Below are 18835 nucleotides of genomic sequence, written 5' to 3' on the forward strand. Positions count from 1 at the left end.
CACATAATACCCTCAAGGTCCATCCATGTTGTTGTGAATGGGACGATTTTATCCGTCTTTATGGCTGAGTAGTATTCCATTGCGCGCGCGCGCACGCGTGTGTGTGTGTGTGTATACATATATATACGTGTGTGTGTGTGTATACATATATATACCATATCTTCTTTATCCAACCATCAGTTGATGGGCACTTAGGTTGCTTCCACATCTTGGCTATTGTAAATAATGCTGTGATGAACATAGGGGTGCATGGGACTTTTGGAATTGCTGACTTCAAGCTCTTTGGATAGATACCCAGTAGTGGGATGGCTGGTTCATAAGGTATTTCTATTTTTAATTTTTTGAATAATCTCCATACTGTTTTCCATAGTGGCTGCACCAGTTTGCATTCCCTCCAACAGTGTATGAGGGTTGCTTTTTCTCCACAACCTCTCCAACATTTGTCACTTTTCGTTTTGGTTATTTTTGCCATTCTAACAGGTGTAAGGTGATATCTTAGTGTAGTTTTGATTTGCATTTCCCTGATGATGAGTGATGATGAGCATCTTTTCATGTCTATTGGCCATCCGTATATCTTCTTTGGAGAAATGTCTGTTCATGTCCTCGGCCCATCTTTTGACTGGGTTGTTTGATTTTTTGTTGTTAGGCTCAACTTTTTTTAACAAGTCTCATTTGGTAGAGACAAGTAAAAAATAATTAGAAGATAAATAGAAAACTTCCAGAAGACAATCAAATTTTAAATTGAAAATAGACATTTAAAAGGAGCAGGCTGGGAGACAAATAAAATCTTAAGAACGTGTCAAAGGAAGCAAGGGAAGAGCTTGTTTCAAGATGAAGGGAACGGGCAGCAGCTCTCTGAAAGAAGACTGTTCACTTCATGAAGTGCTAAATAAAGTTTGTATCACCAAAACAAAAAAGATGAAGGTTATGGAAAAGCAGATGATGACACATTAAAGTATATGAAAAATATCTTTGGAATTGAATAACATAAAGTTCAAATTTTTTTATTGAATTTTAGTTAACATAGAACATTATGTTAGTTTCAGGTGTACACATAGTGATTTGACATTTACACACATTACGAAATAATCACTACAATGATTCTACCAACAATCTGTCACCAAAGTCATTATAATATTATTGACTATATTCCCTACATTGTATATTACACCCCCATGGTTTATTTACTTTATAACTGAAAGTTTGTACTTCTTAATCCCCTTCAACTATTTTGCCCAACCTACCACCAGCTTCACCACTGGCAATGACCAGCCTGTTCTCTGTGTCTATGAGTCTGTTTCTCTTTTGTTTGTTCATTTGTTTTGTTCTTTAGATTCCACATATAAGTGAAATCAGATGATATTTATCTTTCTCTGTCTGACATATTTCACTTGGAATAACACCCTCTATATCCATCCATGTTGCTACAAATGACAAGATTTCATTCTTTTTTACGGCTAGTATTCCACTGAATAAATATATGCCACATCTTCTTTACCAATATATCCACCGATGGACACTTAGGCTGCTTCCACATCTCGGCTATTGCAAATAATGCTGCAATGAACATAAGGGTGCATATTTCTTTTCAAATTAGTGTTTTTGTTTTCTTCAGGTAATACCCAGAAGTGAAACTGCTGGGTCACATATTAGTTTTTAATGTTTTCAGAAGCCTCCATACTGTTCTCCATAGTAGCTGCAACAGTATACATTCCCACCAAAAGTGCGCGAGGGCTCCCTTTTCTCCACATCCTCACTATCACTTGACATTTATTGTCTTTTGATGGTTTTGATTTGCATTTCCCTTAGGATTAGTGATGTTGAGCATCTTTTTACATGTCTGTTGGGCATCTGTAAATGTCTTTGGAAAAATGTCTATTCAGTTCCTCTCATTTTTTTATTGAATTATTTTTTTGATATTGAGTTGTATGAGCTCTTTATACATTTTGGACATTAACCCTTTATCAGATATATCATTTGCAAGTATATTCTCCCATTTGATAGATTGCCTTTTCATTTTGCTGATGGTTTCCTTTTCTGTGTAAAAGCTTTTTAGTGTGACGTAGTCTCATTTGTTTATTTTTGCTTTTGTTGTCCTTGCCTGAGGAGACAGATCCAAAAAATTATTAAGACTGATGTCAAAGAGATTACTGCCTAAGTTTTCTTCTAGGAGTTTTATGGTTTCAGGTCTTACGTTTAAGTCTTTAATCCATTTTGAGTTTATTTTTACACATACCGAAAGAAAGTAGTCCAGTTTCATTCTTTTGCCTAGAGCTGTCCAGTCTTCCGAATACCATTTATTGAAACAGCTGTCTTTTCCCCACTGAATATTCTTGCCTCCTTTGTTGTAGATTAATTGACGATATATTTGTGGGTTTATTTCTGGGCTTTCTATTCTGTTACATTATCTCTGCATTTGTTTTTGTGCCAGTATCATAATGTTTTGATTATTATAGCTTTGTAGTACAGTTTGACATCAGGAAATGTGATACCTCCAGCTTTCTTCTCTCTCAAGATTGCTTGGCTGTTTTGGGTCTTTTGTGGTTCTATACAAATTTTAGGATTATTTGTTCTAGTTTTGTGAAACATACCAATGGTATTTTCATAGGGGTTGCATTGAATCTGTAGATTGCTTTGGGTAGTACAGACACTTTAACAGTATTAATTCGTGAGCACAATACATTTTTCCATTTATTTGTCTTCAGTTTCTTTCATCCATGTCTTATAGCTTTCAGAGTATAGGTCTTTCATCTCCTTGGTTAAATTTATTCCTATGTATTTTATTGTTTTTGATGCAATTGTCATGGGAGGGTTTTCTTAATTTCTCTTTCTGATAGATCGTTATTAGTGTATACAAACCCAACAGATTTCTGTATATTAATTTTGTATCCTGAAACTTCACTGAATTCATTTATCCTAATAATTTTTGGTAGAGTTTTTAGTGTGTGTGTATATATATATAAACAATATATATAAAATAAAAAGTATATATATATATTTAGTATAAAGTATCATGTCATCAGTAAACAGTGACAGTTTTACTTATTCCTTTCCAATCAGGCTGGCTTTTATTTTTCCTACTAATTGCTGTGTTAGGACTTCCAATATAATAAAAGTAGTGAGAGTGGGCATCCTTGTCTTGTTTCTGATCTTAGAAGAAATGCTTTCAGCTTTACACCATCGAATATGATATTAGCTGTGGGTTTGTCACATACAGCCTTTACTATGTTGAGGTAGGTTCTCTCTATACCCACGTTGTTGAGAATTTTTATCATAAATGGATGTTGAATTTTGTCAAAAGCTATTTCTGCATCTATTGAGATAATCATACAATTTTTATTCTTTGCTTTGTTTATGTGGCATATCACAATGACTAATGTGTGCATACTGACCATCCTTGCATGCCTAGGAAAAATCCCACTTAATCATGGTGTATGATCCTTTTAATGTATTGTTGATTTTAGTCTGCTAATATTTTGCTGAGGATTTTTGCATCTACATTCATCAGGGATATTGGCCTATAATTTTCTCTTTTTGTAGTGTCTTTGTCTGGTTTTGGTATCAGGGTAATGTCGGCCTCATAGAATGAGTTTGGAAGCATTCCTCCCTCTTCAAGTTTTTGAAATAGTTTGAGAAGGACAGGTATTAATTCTTTAAATGTTTGGCAGAATTCACCTGTGGAACCATCTGGTCCTAGACTTCTGTTTCTTGGGAGTTTTTTGACTACTGAGTCAATTTATTATTAGTAATCAGTCTGTTCAGATGTTCTATTTCTTCCTGATTCAGTCTTAGAAGACTGTATGTTTCTAGGAATTTATCTATTTCTTTTAGGTTGTATAATTTGCTGGCATCTAATTGTTCATAGTAATATCATGATATTTGCATTTCTGAGGTGTCAGACATAACTTCTCTTTCATTTCTGATTTTACTTATTTGGGGCCTCTCTTTTTTTCTAGACGAGTCTGGCTAAAGGTTTATCAATTACCTTTTCAAAGAACCAGCTCTGCGTTTCATTGATCTTTTCTATGGTATTTTTTCAGTTTCTATTTATTTCTGCTCTGATCTTTACGATTTCCTTCCTTCTACTAACTTTGGGTTTTGTTCGTTCTTCCTTTTCTAGTTCCTTTAGTTGTAAGATTAGACTGTTTATCTGAGATTTTTCTTACTTCCTTAGGTAGACATGTATCATTTACTTGCTCTTTGATTTCTTCAATGACACACTGGTTGTTGAGCAGCATGTTGTTTAGACTCCATGTTTTGTTATTTCCAGTTTTCTTCTTTTAGTTGATTTCTAGTCTCATACCATGGTGGTCAGAAAAGATGTTTAATATGATTTCAATCTTCTTCAATTTACTGAGACTTGTTTTGTGGCCTAACATATGCTCTATCCTGGAAAATGTTCCAACCGACTTGAAAAGATGTGTATTCTGCTGTTTTGGGATAGAATGCTCTGCATATATCTAGTAAGTCCATCTGGTCTAATGTGTCATTTAAGACCAATATTTCCTTATTGATTTTCTGTCTGTATGATTTATAAAGTTCAATTTTGACACTAGTAAGAGCTGTACAGTGAAGTGGACTAAGGAACAAATGGGAGATGAGAGTGAAAGGGCATAGCAGGAAAGAGAAAGGACCCAGAAACACCTTTACTTGTCTAATAGGAGAAAATTCAGTATGTGTAAATATCAATGGAAAGCGGAAGTAAATGGAATCCAGATCACAGACAGAGAGACCTTCCTTTTATCAGAGGGAATTACTTCTGTAGTTAGAGGAGGGAAAGAGAAGATGGATGAAGAAGGAAGGTGGTTTATAGAACTGGTGGTAGAAATTTGAGATAATTCTCATCTGATAGCTTCTATTTCCTCTGAACTATGATACAAGGTCATTTAACGAGCATGAAGTGATAAAGAATAGTGTTGGGAAAGAGAGGTTTGGGGAGGTAAAGGAAGAAGGTATGAAATTTTCAAAGAAGAGAAAAGTGACACGATTAGAGATCAACACCTTGGGAAGAGCCATGTGTCTTTCCCTTTCTGATAAATATTCAAAAGAATGATCCAGATACAGTTAGATTACTTTTTAAAAATAGTCTTGGGACAGCCTTCATTCATAGTTTATTTATTATTGAGTGTCTATGTTATTGCTAGAGACAGTTCAAGGCACAGGAGATAGAAAATGAACAAACGTGGTAAAATCCTTCTTCTCATGAAGATATTTTAATGGGGGGACAGAATAAACAAATTTCTAAGAAAATATAGGATTATGAAAGAGTGACAAATTAAAGAGGGTAAAGGAGAGACAGCATTTGGAGGACAGGGAGCTATTTAGATGTAGTGATCAGAGAAGGCCAATCTAACAGGACATACTTTAGCTGAGACTCAAATGTTGACAAGCCAGACATGCAAATATCTGAAGGGAGACTATTCCAGACAAAGAACAGTGGCAGAAAGAAGGTCATGTGGCTGAAATAAAATGAATAGGACAAGTAGTAAGAAACAAGGTCAGAGAGGCAGGCAGGGTGCAGATCCTTCTGGTTCTTTTAGACTTTGGTAAAATCAGATTTCATTCTAAGAGCAATGAAAAGCAATTGAGGCTTTTAAGCTGGGGAATGATAAATTCTGATTTGTGTCTTTAAAAGATCATACTAACCACTGTGTCACAGACTACAAAGGAGTAAAAGATAAAGCAGAAAAACAGTGATAAGTTCAATTACATTAAAATTAAGAACTTTTCTTCAAAGACAGGATTGAAAAACTAAAATTAAAAGCCAAAGGACAAATATACCTGACAAATAATTCCTAAATACATAGACACAATAAGAAAAAGACAAACAACTCAAATAAAAAATGAAAAACTACTTGGAAAAGTACCTGACAAGAGAGGAAACCTGAATGACAAGATAGTCAGTCTCATTAGTAATCAAGGAAATACAAGTTAAATTTACAATGAAGCATCAATTCACTGAGTTAACAACTATCCTGCTTTCATAATAATCACTCCCTTGCTTTTCTTTAAATTTTACTACCTTCGAACATATTTTTTCTGTTTTGGAACTTTTCGTACACGGAATCTTACTGCTTGTATTCTTTTGTGAGTTGCTTTCTTTATCCAACTTTATGTTTTTGAGATTCATCCACACTAATTACACGTAGTTGAAACATTTTCACTGCTCCATCATTACTTGGGTATGCCACTATTTGCTTAACCATTTTACTGCTAATGGACATTTGGGTGGTCCCCTTTCCTTCCTCCTCCCCTGTCCTTCTTTCTCTCTTTCTCCTCCTTCTCTCTCTTTTTTTTGTTTGCTACTTAACAACAACAATATCCAAACAAGCTTGTACATGTCTCAAAGTTCACAAGTGGAAGAGTTTCACTCAGATATATACTGCTGAGCTGTAATGTACATACATGCTCAACTTTACTGTGTAATGATCAATGTAATTAAAAAACAAAAAAGGTGGTAGGTTATAAGGCCATTATACTACTCTAGGCAATAAATGATGATGATTTGAATCAGGGTGCTAATAGTATAGGTAGTGAGAAGTTATCAGACTTGGGATACATCTTGGAACTAGAATGACAACAAGAATCAACAAGGTCCTTAAGTCTCTGCCTAAGCAAAATGGTTGGTTATCAACCTATCTACAAGGTTGAGAAGACTAAAGGAAGAGAGTCTTCCAATTTCACTTAGTTATTACCCTTGGAAAAATGCTTCAGAAGATCACTTTTTTCATAAAGCTAACACAAATAAACATATTCTCTTTACCTTTTGCTTTCTCCTTTCCTGCTTGATCAGAACCCTGGTCCTGAAAAAGGAAACAGGATAAAAAACACAATGATTAAAGAAATGGTCTCTAAAATGATTGTTGAGCCAGCCTGGTGGCAAACTGGTTAAGTTCACATGCTCCACCTTGGTGGCCCAGGGTTCCTGGGTTCAGATCCCAGGCACGGCCCTACACACTGCTCATCATGCCATGCTGTGGCAGTATCCCACATACAAAATAGAGGAAGATTGGCACAGATGTTAGCTCAGGGACAATGTTCCTCAAGCAAAAAGAGGAAGATGGGAACCAGATATTAGCTCAGGGCCAATCTTCCTCACCAAAATAAATACATAAATAAAATAAAATGATGTCATTTTAGTTGAATTAAAGATTTGGAATTAAAATCTAAAAGTATAGTGATAATTATGCTATTTTATGAAAAGAAACTATGAAAATGTTCTCAAATGTTATAGTATATACTGTTTCACAAAATTTTCTTAGATAGAAAATCCAAGAACTAATAAGAAAGGCTCTACACCTATCATTAATAATGAAGCATAAAATACATCTGAATTATAAAATCAAGATAAGCAAAGAGAAATCAATGCATTGGCAAGGAGGTACCACTGAAACATTCTCATATGATAGCAATATTCTTGGTCAATGCTGCCATTTTAATTTTCCTTGTATTTCAATATTCTACTTCTATCAACAGGAAGTAGAGAAAGGACCAAAATCTATATAGGATTGAAAGAAATGTTAAGTTTATTATTAGAGCAATTCAGTTACATTACTATATCAGCTATGCATACTTGAAATCTCATAACTTCTTTAAAACACAGCTAGCTTTTATGGATGTGCTTCACACCTATGATCTCTGTGCCAAACACTGCAACGAATCCCATGATAGTGCAATATTTAATGGTTATAAATTATTTGCTCTATTAATAATAGTAGAATGCTATAAAACATTCATGACAAAATAAGCAGATATGCACAATAAATCTTTTAGATATACATGAAACTATGATCTCAAATTCAAGATTTGTACAAGAATTATAAGTAAAATGACAAAATGTATTTTAGCTACATGAGATTATATAATAACATGAAAATAATAATTGCTAATGATGAGTACCATATGTCTTACAGCTTTCTAGACACTTCAGATACTTTACATGTACAAACTCATTTAATCTTCACAGGAACTCTGTAAGGTAGGTTCTATTTTTATCCCCATTTTACTGATGAAGAAACTAAGATGCAGAGAGGTTAAGTAACTTGCCCAAGGTCACACTGCTAATAAATGGTAGAGCCAGACTGAAACCTAAGCATTCTGGTTTTGAAGTTTTCAACCAGATATTATACTGTCTTCCAAGAATGTCAACTGTGAATATACAAAGCTGTTCATTTTCCAAATGATTTTCATAAACTACATGAATGACAGTTACTGAATACCCCCAGACTTTGGTACTTACTGAACTTGTACTTTAACATACTTCCCAATAGCTATGTCTTAATTGACCATTTTGAGTTCACTGAGCAAAGAATTCGATCTGTCCAGATCCACGCAGCATAAGTGGACTGCTGGCATTCAAACTTTAGAAAAGAAAAAGAAAATAAATCACATTTCATTGACCCATCAAATGCTAAGGCTAGAGAGGACATTAGAGATTAGTTTATTCTCCATCACTTTAAAATTTAAGGCAAAGAAAGCAAAGTGGGGGCTGGACCGGTGGTGCAGCAGTTAAGTGTGCATATTCCGCTTTGGCGGCCTGGGTTTCGCCAGTTCAGATCCCAGGGGTGGACATGGAACCGCCTGGCAAGCCATGCCGTGGTAGGCGTCCCATGTATAAAGTAGAGGAAGATGTGCACAGATGTTAGCTCAGGGCCAGTCTTCCTCAGCAAAAAGAGGAGGATTGGCAGCAGTTAGCTCAGAGCTAATCTTCCTCAAAAAAAGAGAAAGCAAAGTGACTTTTCAAAGTTCCGAAATATAAGAAGTATGACAGAGCCAGCAGTATTAAACAATCCAGATTACAGAGACAGTAGGAAGAAAAATCAATTCTATAAGAAGTTCCCACATTATAAAGATCAATAGAATTAGGGACTAGCCAAAGCCTAAATACAGTCTTCATATATGTATAAATCAAGTGATTTTACTCCAGGCTGATTTTCCATTATCCAGGACACTCTTATGGCTCTCACCAAATTCTATGTACTCCATAATACCTATTCCTATGTGCCTAAGAAAAAATTAATTAGGATTTCAAGACCAATTGCTAGATTAGCCTACTAATACTAGACAACAGTGAAAGTGAAAAAAGATCCTAACGTATAAGTCAAAGGCAATTTCATAAAAAGAACATTTTAAATTATTATTAAGGCAACCAATGCTACTAAATAGTACTATATGTCTAAATGTTTTACCAAATATAGTCACTCTCAATTACCTGCACTAGAAAAGAAAACTGCATCAGTTAGGATTCTTAAGTTACAAGAAATTGAAAGCTCCTTTGGTTAATTTAAACAGAAAATAAATTTATTAAAAGAAAATCAGGTAACCAACAAACATGTCAACAAGGCTGAGGAAGCACGTTTGGCACCTGGCAAGAACAAGGAAGTCTAGGGAGCTGTGGCATCATAGTCAAAATCAAGCCATAATTAGTCTCCTAAGGACACCACTGCCAGCACTGGTGAATACTAAACACCACTGACTGCACCAGTTCCACTCCTGGACAGTGAACACCACCCCCTGGCATCACTGGCATTAAAATTCAATCCTGCTGCAGCTCTTGCAACTGCTTCCAACTACAATAGAAGCTCTGTAGTCCCTACTTCTTTGTGTTACTAGCTTCTAATTCAAAGTACAGGACAAGTGCATCTAAGTCTCAGCTTAGGTCACATGCCTATTTGCTAGCTGCAAAGCATAGTGAAACAAATGTCTGGGTTTTTTTCCCAAGATTCCACATAGGCAGGTGGTCTGTGCCTATCACCAAAACTCATAAGGTAGGAAATACTCCCAAGCATAGATAAGGGGCTCAGATGCTTGGCTGCCAGTGAGTACAAATGTCCACTAAAGAGATGTAGATTAAAATTAAACTAGTTGACAATCCAAGTGACTTTTTACTTGGCTATGTCAGTGGAAAAAAAAAAAATATATATATATATACATATATTCCTAATAGTTGCTTCTAACAGTTTTGCTTAGGCTAACTTAAAATAAAACTGTAAAGTTGTTTTTTTCTCCCCCAAGGGTTGACCAAGATGATGATATAGGAGGATCTTGAGCTCCCCTCTTCCCACAGACACACCAAATGTACAGCTACACTTGGAGCATTCCCTCTGAAAGAGATCCAGAAACTAGACTAGCGACTCGTACACACGGGACAAATGCAAAAATACCCAGGTTGAAACAGGTAGGAAAGGCTGAGACACACTCTCATCATAAACCCCACCCCTGCCACAATGCCATACAGTCAGAAGGGAATCCCCAACTCCACCTTCTCCCTGAGGAGCAAAGGGTTTGACCTCCACATCTAGTGCTCCGAATTTTAAGACTCTCACCAAACAGACAGACTCCCAAAACACCTAGCTCTGAAAGCCAATGGGCTTGTGTCCACAGGACCCACAAGACTATGGCAAATAAATAAGCATTCTTAACAGGAATGCAGCACTCACCAGAGCTATCCCCTCAGGGTTCAACATGGAGTGAGCAGGCAAGTATGTTTTAAGTAAGCCTCATGGTAACCACAAAGTAAAAGGCTAGAGGAGATATACAAGATAAAGAGAAAGTTATCAAAGTATACCATAGAGAAAATCATCAAATCACACAGGAAGAGAACAAGAGAGGAAGAAAGGAATAGAAGAATTACAAAACAACCAGAAAACAACAAAACGGCCATGGTAAGTCCATCCATGTAAATAATTACTTTAAATGTAAATGTTTTTTGGCTGAATGGATTAAAAAACATGACCCAAATATATGTTGCCTACAAGAGACTCATCTCAGCATTACGGACACAAACAGACTGAAAGTAAAGGGATGGAAAAAGATATTACATGCAAAGGGAAACCAAAAGCTAGGGTAGCATAATTCTCAGACAAAATAGACTTGAAGACAAAGACTGTAACATGAGACAGCAAAGGCCATTACAAATGATAAAGGAGTCAATTCATCAAAAGGATACAAGAACTGTAAATATTTATGCACCCAACATTGGAGCACCTAAATATATAAAGCAAATATAAACAGAACTAAAAGGAGAAATAGGCAGCAATAAATAATAGCAGGGGACTTCAAAACCCCACTTTGAACAACAGATTGATCATTGTGATATTGTAATTTACAATAAGAAATACATATTTGGATGCAACCAACATAGGAGCACCAAAGTACATAAAGTAACTATTAACAAACCTAAAAGGAGAAGTGAACTACTACATAATTATAGTAGGGGACCTAAACCCCACTTAGATCAATGGATAGATCATCTAGACAGAAAGTCAACATGGAAATAATGGAATTAAATGAAAAACTAGACCAGATGGACTTAATAGAACATGTATAAAAACAGCAGAATACACATTCTTCTCAAGTGCACATGGAACATTCTCAAAGATAGACCATATGTTGGGAAAGAAGGCAAGCCTTAATAAATTTAAGAAGACTGAAATCATATCAAGCATCTTTTGTGACCATAATGCTATGAAACTAGAAACCAACTACAAGAAAAAAGCTACGAAAGTGACAGATATGTGGAGGCTAAACAACATAGTACTGCACAACCAATGGGTCATTGAAGAAATTACAGGAGAAATCAAAAGATATCTGGAGACAAATGAAAATGAAAATACATTATACCACACCAACTCATGGGATGCAACAAAAGTGGTCCTAGGAGGGAAAATCATAGCAACACAGGCTCACCTTAAAAAACAAGAAAAATCTCAAGTAAGCACTTTTAAACTGCACGTAACAGAAATAGAAAAAGAAGAACAAACAAAACCCAAAGTTAGCAGAAGGAGGGAAATAATAAAAATTAGAGCAAAAATAAATGAAATTGAAGCCACAAAAATGGTAGAAAGGATCAACGACCAAGTGCTGGTTCCTTGAGAAGATAAAATTGACAAACCCTTAGCCAGACTCACTAAGGAAAAAAGAGAGGAGGCTCAAATAAAATTAGAAATGAAAGAGGAGAAATTAACCGATACCACAGAAATACAAAGGATCATAAGAGAATACTATGAAAACTATATGCCAACAAATTGCAAAATCCAGAAGAAATGGATAAATTCTTAGACTCACACAATCTGCCAAAGCTGAATCAAGAAGAAATAGAGAATTAAAAAGACCAATCACAAGTAAAGAGATTGAAACAGTAATCAAAAACCTCCCAAAAAATAAAAGTCCAGGACCAGATGGCTTCTCTTAAGAATTCTACCAAACATTCAAAGATTTAATACCTATCCTTCTCAAACTATTTCAAAAAATTGAAAAAGACTGCATACTTCGTAAGTCATTCTACAAGGCCAACATCAAGCTGATACCAAAGCCAGACAAGGATAACACAAAAAAAGAAAATTACGGGCCAATTTTGCTGATGAACAGAGATACAAAACTCCTCAACAAAATACTGGCAAACCGAATACAGCAAAATCTTAAAAGGACCATACACCATGATCAAGTGGGATTTATACCAGGGACACAGGGATGGTTCAACATCCACAAATCGATCAATGTGATACACCAAATTAACAAAATGAGGAATAAAAAACGTGATCATCTCAGATGCAGAGAAAGCATTTCACAAGATATAACATCCATTTATGAGGAAAACTCTCAATAAAATGGCTATAGAAGGAAAGTATCTCAACATAATACAGGCCATATATGACAAACCCAAGCCAACATCATACTCAACGGGGAAAAACTAAAAGCCATCCCTCTGAGAACAGAAACAGGACAAGGGTGCGCACCCTCACCACTCGTATTCAAAATAGTACTGGAGGTATAGCCAGAGCAATTAGGCAAGAAAAAGAAGTAAAGGGTATCCAAATAGGTAATGAAGAAGTGAAATGCTCACTGTTTGCAAACGACATGATTTTATATATAGAAAACCCTAAAGAATCCATTGGAAAGCTATTAGAAATAATCAACAATAACAGAAAAATGGCAGGGTACAAAATGAACTTGCAAAAATCATTTGCATTTCTGTACTCTAATTACAAACTAAGAGAAAGAGAACTCAAGAATACAATACTATTTGCAATCACAACAAAAAGAATAAAATTTCTAGGAATAAATTTAACCAAGAAGGTGAAAGACCTATACAATGAAAACTATTAAGGCTTTATTGAAAGAAATTGATAAAGACATAAAGAAATGGAAAGATATTCCGTGCACATGGATCGGAAGAATAAATACAGTTAAAATGTCCATACTCCCTAAAGCAATCTGCAGATTCAATACAATCCCAATCAGAATCCCAATGACATTCTTCACAGAAATAGAACAAAGAATCCTAAAATTCATATGGGGCAACAAAAGACCCCAAACAGCTAAAGCAATCCTGAGAAAAAAGAATAAAGCTGGAGGCATCACAATCCCTGATTTCAAAATATACTACAAAGCTATAGTAATCAAAACAGGATGGTACTGGTGAAAAAACAGACCTACAGATCAATGGAACAGAATTGAAAGCCCAGAAATCAAATGACATATCAGATTTAATGCAATCCCTATCAAAATTCTAGTGGCATTTTTCACAAAAATAAAACAGACAACCCTATTATTTGTATGGAACCACAAAAGATCCCAAATAGCCAAGGCATAATTGAGAAAGAAGAAAGCTGGAGGCATCATACTTCCTGATTTCAAACTATATTACAAAGTGACAGTAATCAAACTGTATGGTATTGGCATAGAAACAGCCAGACAGACCAATGGAATAGAATATCCAGAAATAAGCCAGAAATATATGGTCATTCAATTTATCACAAAGGAACCAAGAACACACAGTGGGGAAAGGACAGTTTCTTCAATAAATAGTCTTGGGAAAACTAGACAGTCACATGCAAAAGAATGAAACTGTAACCCTTATCTTACACTGTACACAAACATCAACTCTAAATGGATTAAAGACTTGAATATAAGACCTGAAACCATAAAATTCCTAGAAGCAAACACAGGGGGTAAGCTCCTTGAAATTGGTTTCGGCAATGATTTTTTGGATTTGACACCAAAAGCAAAAATTAAAAAGTGGGACTACATCAAACTACAAAGCTTCTGCACAGCAAAGGAAACCATCAACAAAATGAAAAGGGAACCTATGGAATTGGAGAAAATATTTGCAAATCTTATATCTGATAAGAGTTTAATATCCACAATATGAGGAACTCATACTACTCAACAGCAAAAAACAAATAACCTAGTTAAAAAATGGGCAAAGGACGTACATAGGCATTTTTCAAAAGAGACATGCAAATGATCAACAGGTACAGGAAAAGGTGCTCAATATCACTAATGCTCAGGGAAATGCAAATCAAAACCACAATGATTTATCACCTCATGTCCTTTAGGATGACTTGCATCAAAAAGAAAAGAGAGAACAAATATTAGGATGTGGAGAAAAGGGAACCCTTGTGCACTATTGGTGGGAATATAAATTGGTGCAGCCATTATGGAAAACAGCATGGAGGTTCTTCAAGAAATTAAAAGAACTACCGTTTGATCGAGCAGCACCAATTCTGGGTATATATCCAAAGAGAAATCAACATCTCAAACAGATATCTGTACTCCCATGTTCATAGGAGCCTTATTCACAACAACCAAGGTATGAAGCAGATTAAGAGTACATCAATGGATGAATGGATCAAGAAAATTTGGTATATATATATACACCATGGAATATCATTCACCCTTTTAAAAGAAAGAAATCCTGGGCCAGCCCAGCAGCATAGTGGTCAAGTTCGCATGCTGTACTTTGGGAGCCCGGGGTTCACAGGTTCAGATCCCAGGCACAGACCTAGCACCACGTGTCAAGCCATGCTGTGGCTGCATCCCACACAAAAAGTAGAAGAAGACTGGCACAGATATTAACTCAGCAACAATCTTCTCAAGCAAAAAGAGAGGGATTGGCAACAGATGTTAGCTCTGGGCCAATCTTCCTCACACAAAAAAGAAAGAAATCCTGTCATTTGTGATAACATGGATGAACCTGGAAGGCATTAGATAATTAAGTCAGACAGAGACAAATAGGACATGGTACCACTTATATGTGGAATCTAAAAAAAAGTTAAAATCATAGAAACAGAGAACAGACAAGTGGTTGCTGGGGGGTCAGGTAAATAGGGAGAGGTTGGTAAAAGCATACAAACTTTAAGTTATAAGATGAATAAGTTCTGAGGATAACATGGTAACCATACCATTTGTTAATACAAAATAACATTGTATTGTATAATTGAAATCTGTTAAGAGAGTAGAACTTAAATGTTCTCACCAAAAAAGAGAAATATCTGAGGTGATGGATGTGTTAATTAACTTTCACAATGTATGCATATATCAAACCATCACATGGTATACTTTAAATATCTTACAATTTTATTTGTCAATTATACCTCAATAAAGGTCGAAAAAAATAAGATAGAAAAGACGGGAGAACAAATGAATATATCCCCAAATAATGGGGTAAACTAGATGGAATTTTATATCTGAGAAAAAGAAAAACGTGCAGATAATTAAAATAGCTTGCTATATATAAAATGTGAATCCTCAGAAGTCATTTGCTACTTTGACTACTGCAATATTAAGTATGTAGCTAGCTACCATAATTATACTTTAAAGAGTCTCCTTGATTTTATGCAAATGTTCTCCTATATTTCTTACTACATTGGTAATAGCAATAAAACACAGCTCTGATTATCACTTAGGGACGTGACTTCCATTGCCTGCCCCAACTTAGATTTCAACTTTGTTTTCCATTCCTGCGTTTCATGTATTCCAACACCCGACCAAATGAAAATATAGTTTTTCTTCTCCATATATGGAGACTCCTCCCACCATATTTTGTACTCAAAACTTTCAATACCTTCAAGACCCCATTCAAACATCAGTTTCTTCATGAAATTTATATGCACTTTATAAAAAACAATTTTAAGAGTTTCTCTAATTTTTGTCCTGAAATTTAAATTACCAGAGATTTAGGGGTGGGGAGGTGGGAATGAAGCTCATCTCTTTAACAGTAATTACTATGTTATTCTAGAAAACGGATTTTTAAAGAAATATATTGCAACCACCTCTTTCAGTAAAAGTTTAAGTGAACAATATTAGTTGCCATTATAGCTACATACTGAAAATAAAATCAAAAGGCCATAACTTCTTCATAGAACACTCCACAAGTTATCAATTGTGGGAAGCAGGGATATAGATTACACTACCTTATTCTTCATTAAGATAGAAAGAATAAAGTAAAATAGAGAAGTGTAAAGAGGTTAAGAAAGGGAAAGAAGAGAAGAGAAGGGAGGGAAGGGGAGAAGGAAAGAAGAGAGAGAGAAAGGAAGAAATAAAACCATACTGACTACAAAAATATAACAGGGCATTCTGCCCCTTGCCATTCTTTCTAGTAAGCAAAGATTTAAAGGAAAACGCTAAAGAAATACTTTCTTTAAAAAAAAAAGACAGGCAGTAATGTGGTCAAGGAAACATCAAGAACAACACGAACGTACATTTTACATGGAGTACGCAGGAGATGTTGAAACTACATTAGGGATTAAATACTATGGGTGTCACATATCTTAACTGTCAGCTAGTCTTGAATTTTCTTTTTTGTTTATTTTGTTTTGCTTTTTATTTTGTTGCTTAGTTTATCTTTTTAGTGGCGAGGTGCCATGCAAAAGAAACCGTTTCCAGATTGTTACAATCTTGTAATAACATCTTAAGTGTGATTCAAAGTGAAAAATGTAAACAAAATTAATAAAGCAATAACTAACAATTGAAAAAATTATTTTATGGCTTGTGTCACAGTGAAATTAATATTAACCTAAGACATCATAATGTTAACATTGTTAGCTAGCAGACTTATTAAGATTCAGGACAGTAACTAGCCTAGAAAAAGTACTTAGGTTGGTTTTCCACAAAACTAAAGCAGGTCCACCTGATGTGTCAGGAATAGTAATGATATACATTAGAATGCTATGGCTTTCATATAAATTCTTCTCTTGCAATACAAGAAAAAGTTTTTAGAGTAATATGAATTACAAAAGGTATGGTATTGAGAAAAAAAGTGTCAATCGATGAGGCAGAAATCCATCTAATATTCAGAATACAGAGCCTAATTAAAATAAGTTCTTAGAGATTGAATTCTTATAGTACTTTCACATGGAAAATATTGTTTCATAGTTACAGGCTGTAATGATAAACATGAACAGCCATCTCCTGGGTCATACAATGGAAGAGATCTTAGATTGTGAATGATAGCCCAACACAGATGTGTATTTCAGGTTATTCACAATTAAATCTTAAAAACTTTATTTCAACAATTATAATTCACTAAAAGCTTCTAAAGTTGAAGTTTTTCACTCCATTTATGGGATATTTTGAATAAATATTTTCAACTGTTTTTGAATAAAATGTCATCAAAATTTAGAGGACTTGCTTGCAAAAATGTTCAATAACAATGCAGGATACATAGATTGATTTATCAAGTAACTCTTCAAAGAGTCAAATGTTTATGAAATCCAATTAATAAAAGGCAACAAAGAAAGCAAGCTTATAACAACACGCCAAAGTATTCTTTTTTGGATTCAACATCAGTATTGTCTCAAAAACACTGTAATTCAGTTACATTAACTGTGCATATAAAAAAATGAAAATTTTGACAACTGTAGCTTTGTTCAGTAAAATATCAAGCCTCTTTGACTACAACTGTGAAATATACATGAACTACAACCAATTCCAAGTGTATCTTGGCTACACAGGTTACATAATTTAGTAAGAGTCCTGTTTTACCCAAGATGCTATGATCCATCAAATTTCTATTTATATTATCATTGCAGAAATAATTTTATCTTTAATGTTCTGCAGTTACATGTGTCAAACTATTGTCTGCAGCTATAATCTCCTTAAAATAACTACCAAATCTGAAAGTAACTCCTGATGCTTTTTCAGCATATTTGTGCATTCAGATTGTCATGTGACCATGAGAGATGCTAAATGCTGGCAAACATTTTGTGTACTAGTTATAGATTCACCAACTCAAATGAAAAACAAAACATCAGTATTTATCATTAAGCATTAATTTTCCTTTATTTGAGCTCCCTGCTGCCAAAAGGTTACAAAAGCATTACTAAACACTATGAAAAAGGAAATGGTTGTTGACAAAACCACTGTAGCAACAACATTCCTACTACTCTTTGTAGGCACTCTGACAGGACTGATTAGCCTCTATTCCTAGCAAATATTTCACTTACACCTAATCTAAAATTTTCCATGTTTCCTATTGACCCCACTCCCAGGCATGGAGGCTATACAAATCTCTCAGACCTTAGAATGCAATGTTACAACTAGCTGGTACAAGTGGATAGCAGAGACAGCAGCATTAAATACTTCTCCCATCCCATCCAGCAAGTTAGTTGTACCCAGCCACTCATGTCTCAGCACACTTTATCAGCAAGCGCCCTTCATGCTATCTTTAAAAGAAGCTGTTAGTTACTTTCTATCTGGAAAGTGTCAGGCCTGGGTTATCATTGGATGTCTTCAGATTTAACCACATGTTAAAGTGAGAACGTTCTTCACCACACACGTTGCTCATGCACTAATACAGACCACGGCAGAGGTTAAAAAAAAAATAAAAGGATGTTCACTGATTCTATCTGGGTTCATTTTAACGGAACCATTAATGGTAGCTTATATTTAATTAAAAAACAAAAACTCCGAAAACAAATGCTAAACTGGGCGTGCCACTAGGATCACAGGCATAAACCATGACTGTCCTAGGCAAACTGGGATGATGTTCACCGTACATTTAAGTGTTATCCCCATTTAACAGATGAAGAAAGAGATGCAGGGACAGAGGCTA

General features: G+C 35.1%; 1 protein-coding gene across 1 annotated transcript in view; it reads right to left on the reverse strand.

The window, feature by feature from the left end:
- The window catches only part of LOC123276113 (uncharacterized), a 153296-nt gene that overhangs the window by 48095 nt on the left and 86366 nt on the right, over positions 1-18835 (reverse strand). Inside the window, exon 4 of the mRNA XM_070506539.1 lies at positions 6764-6803. Coding sequence (XP_070362640.1) covers positions 6764-6803 — 40 coding nt within the window. The remainder of the gene's footprint in view (positions 1-6763; positions 6804-18835) is intronic.

Source organism: Equus asinus, chromosome 3 (assembly GCF_041296235.1).
Source record: "Equus asinus isolate D_3611 breed Donkey chromosome 3, EquAss-T2T_v2, whole genome shotgun sequence".
Classification (NCBI taxonomy): domain Eukaryota; kingdom Metazoa; phylum Chordata; class Mammalia; order Perissodactyla; family Equidae; genus Equus; species Equus asinus.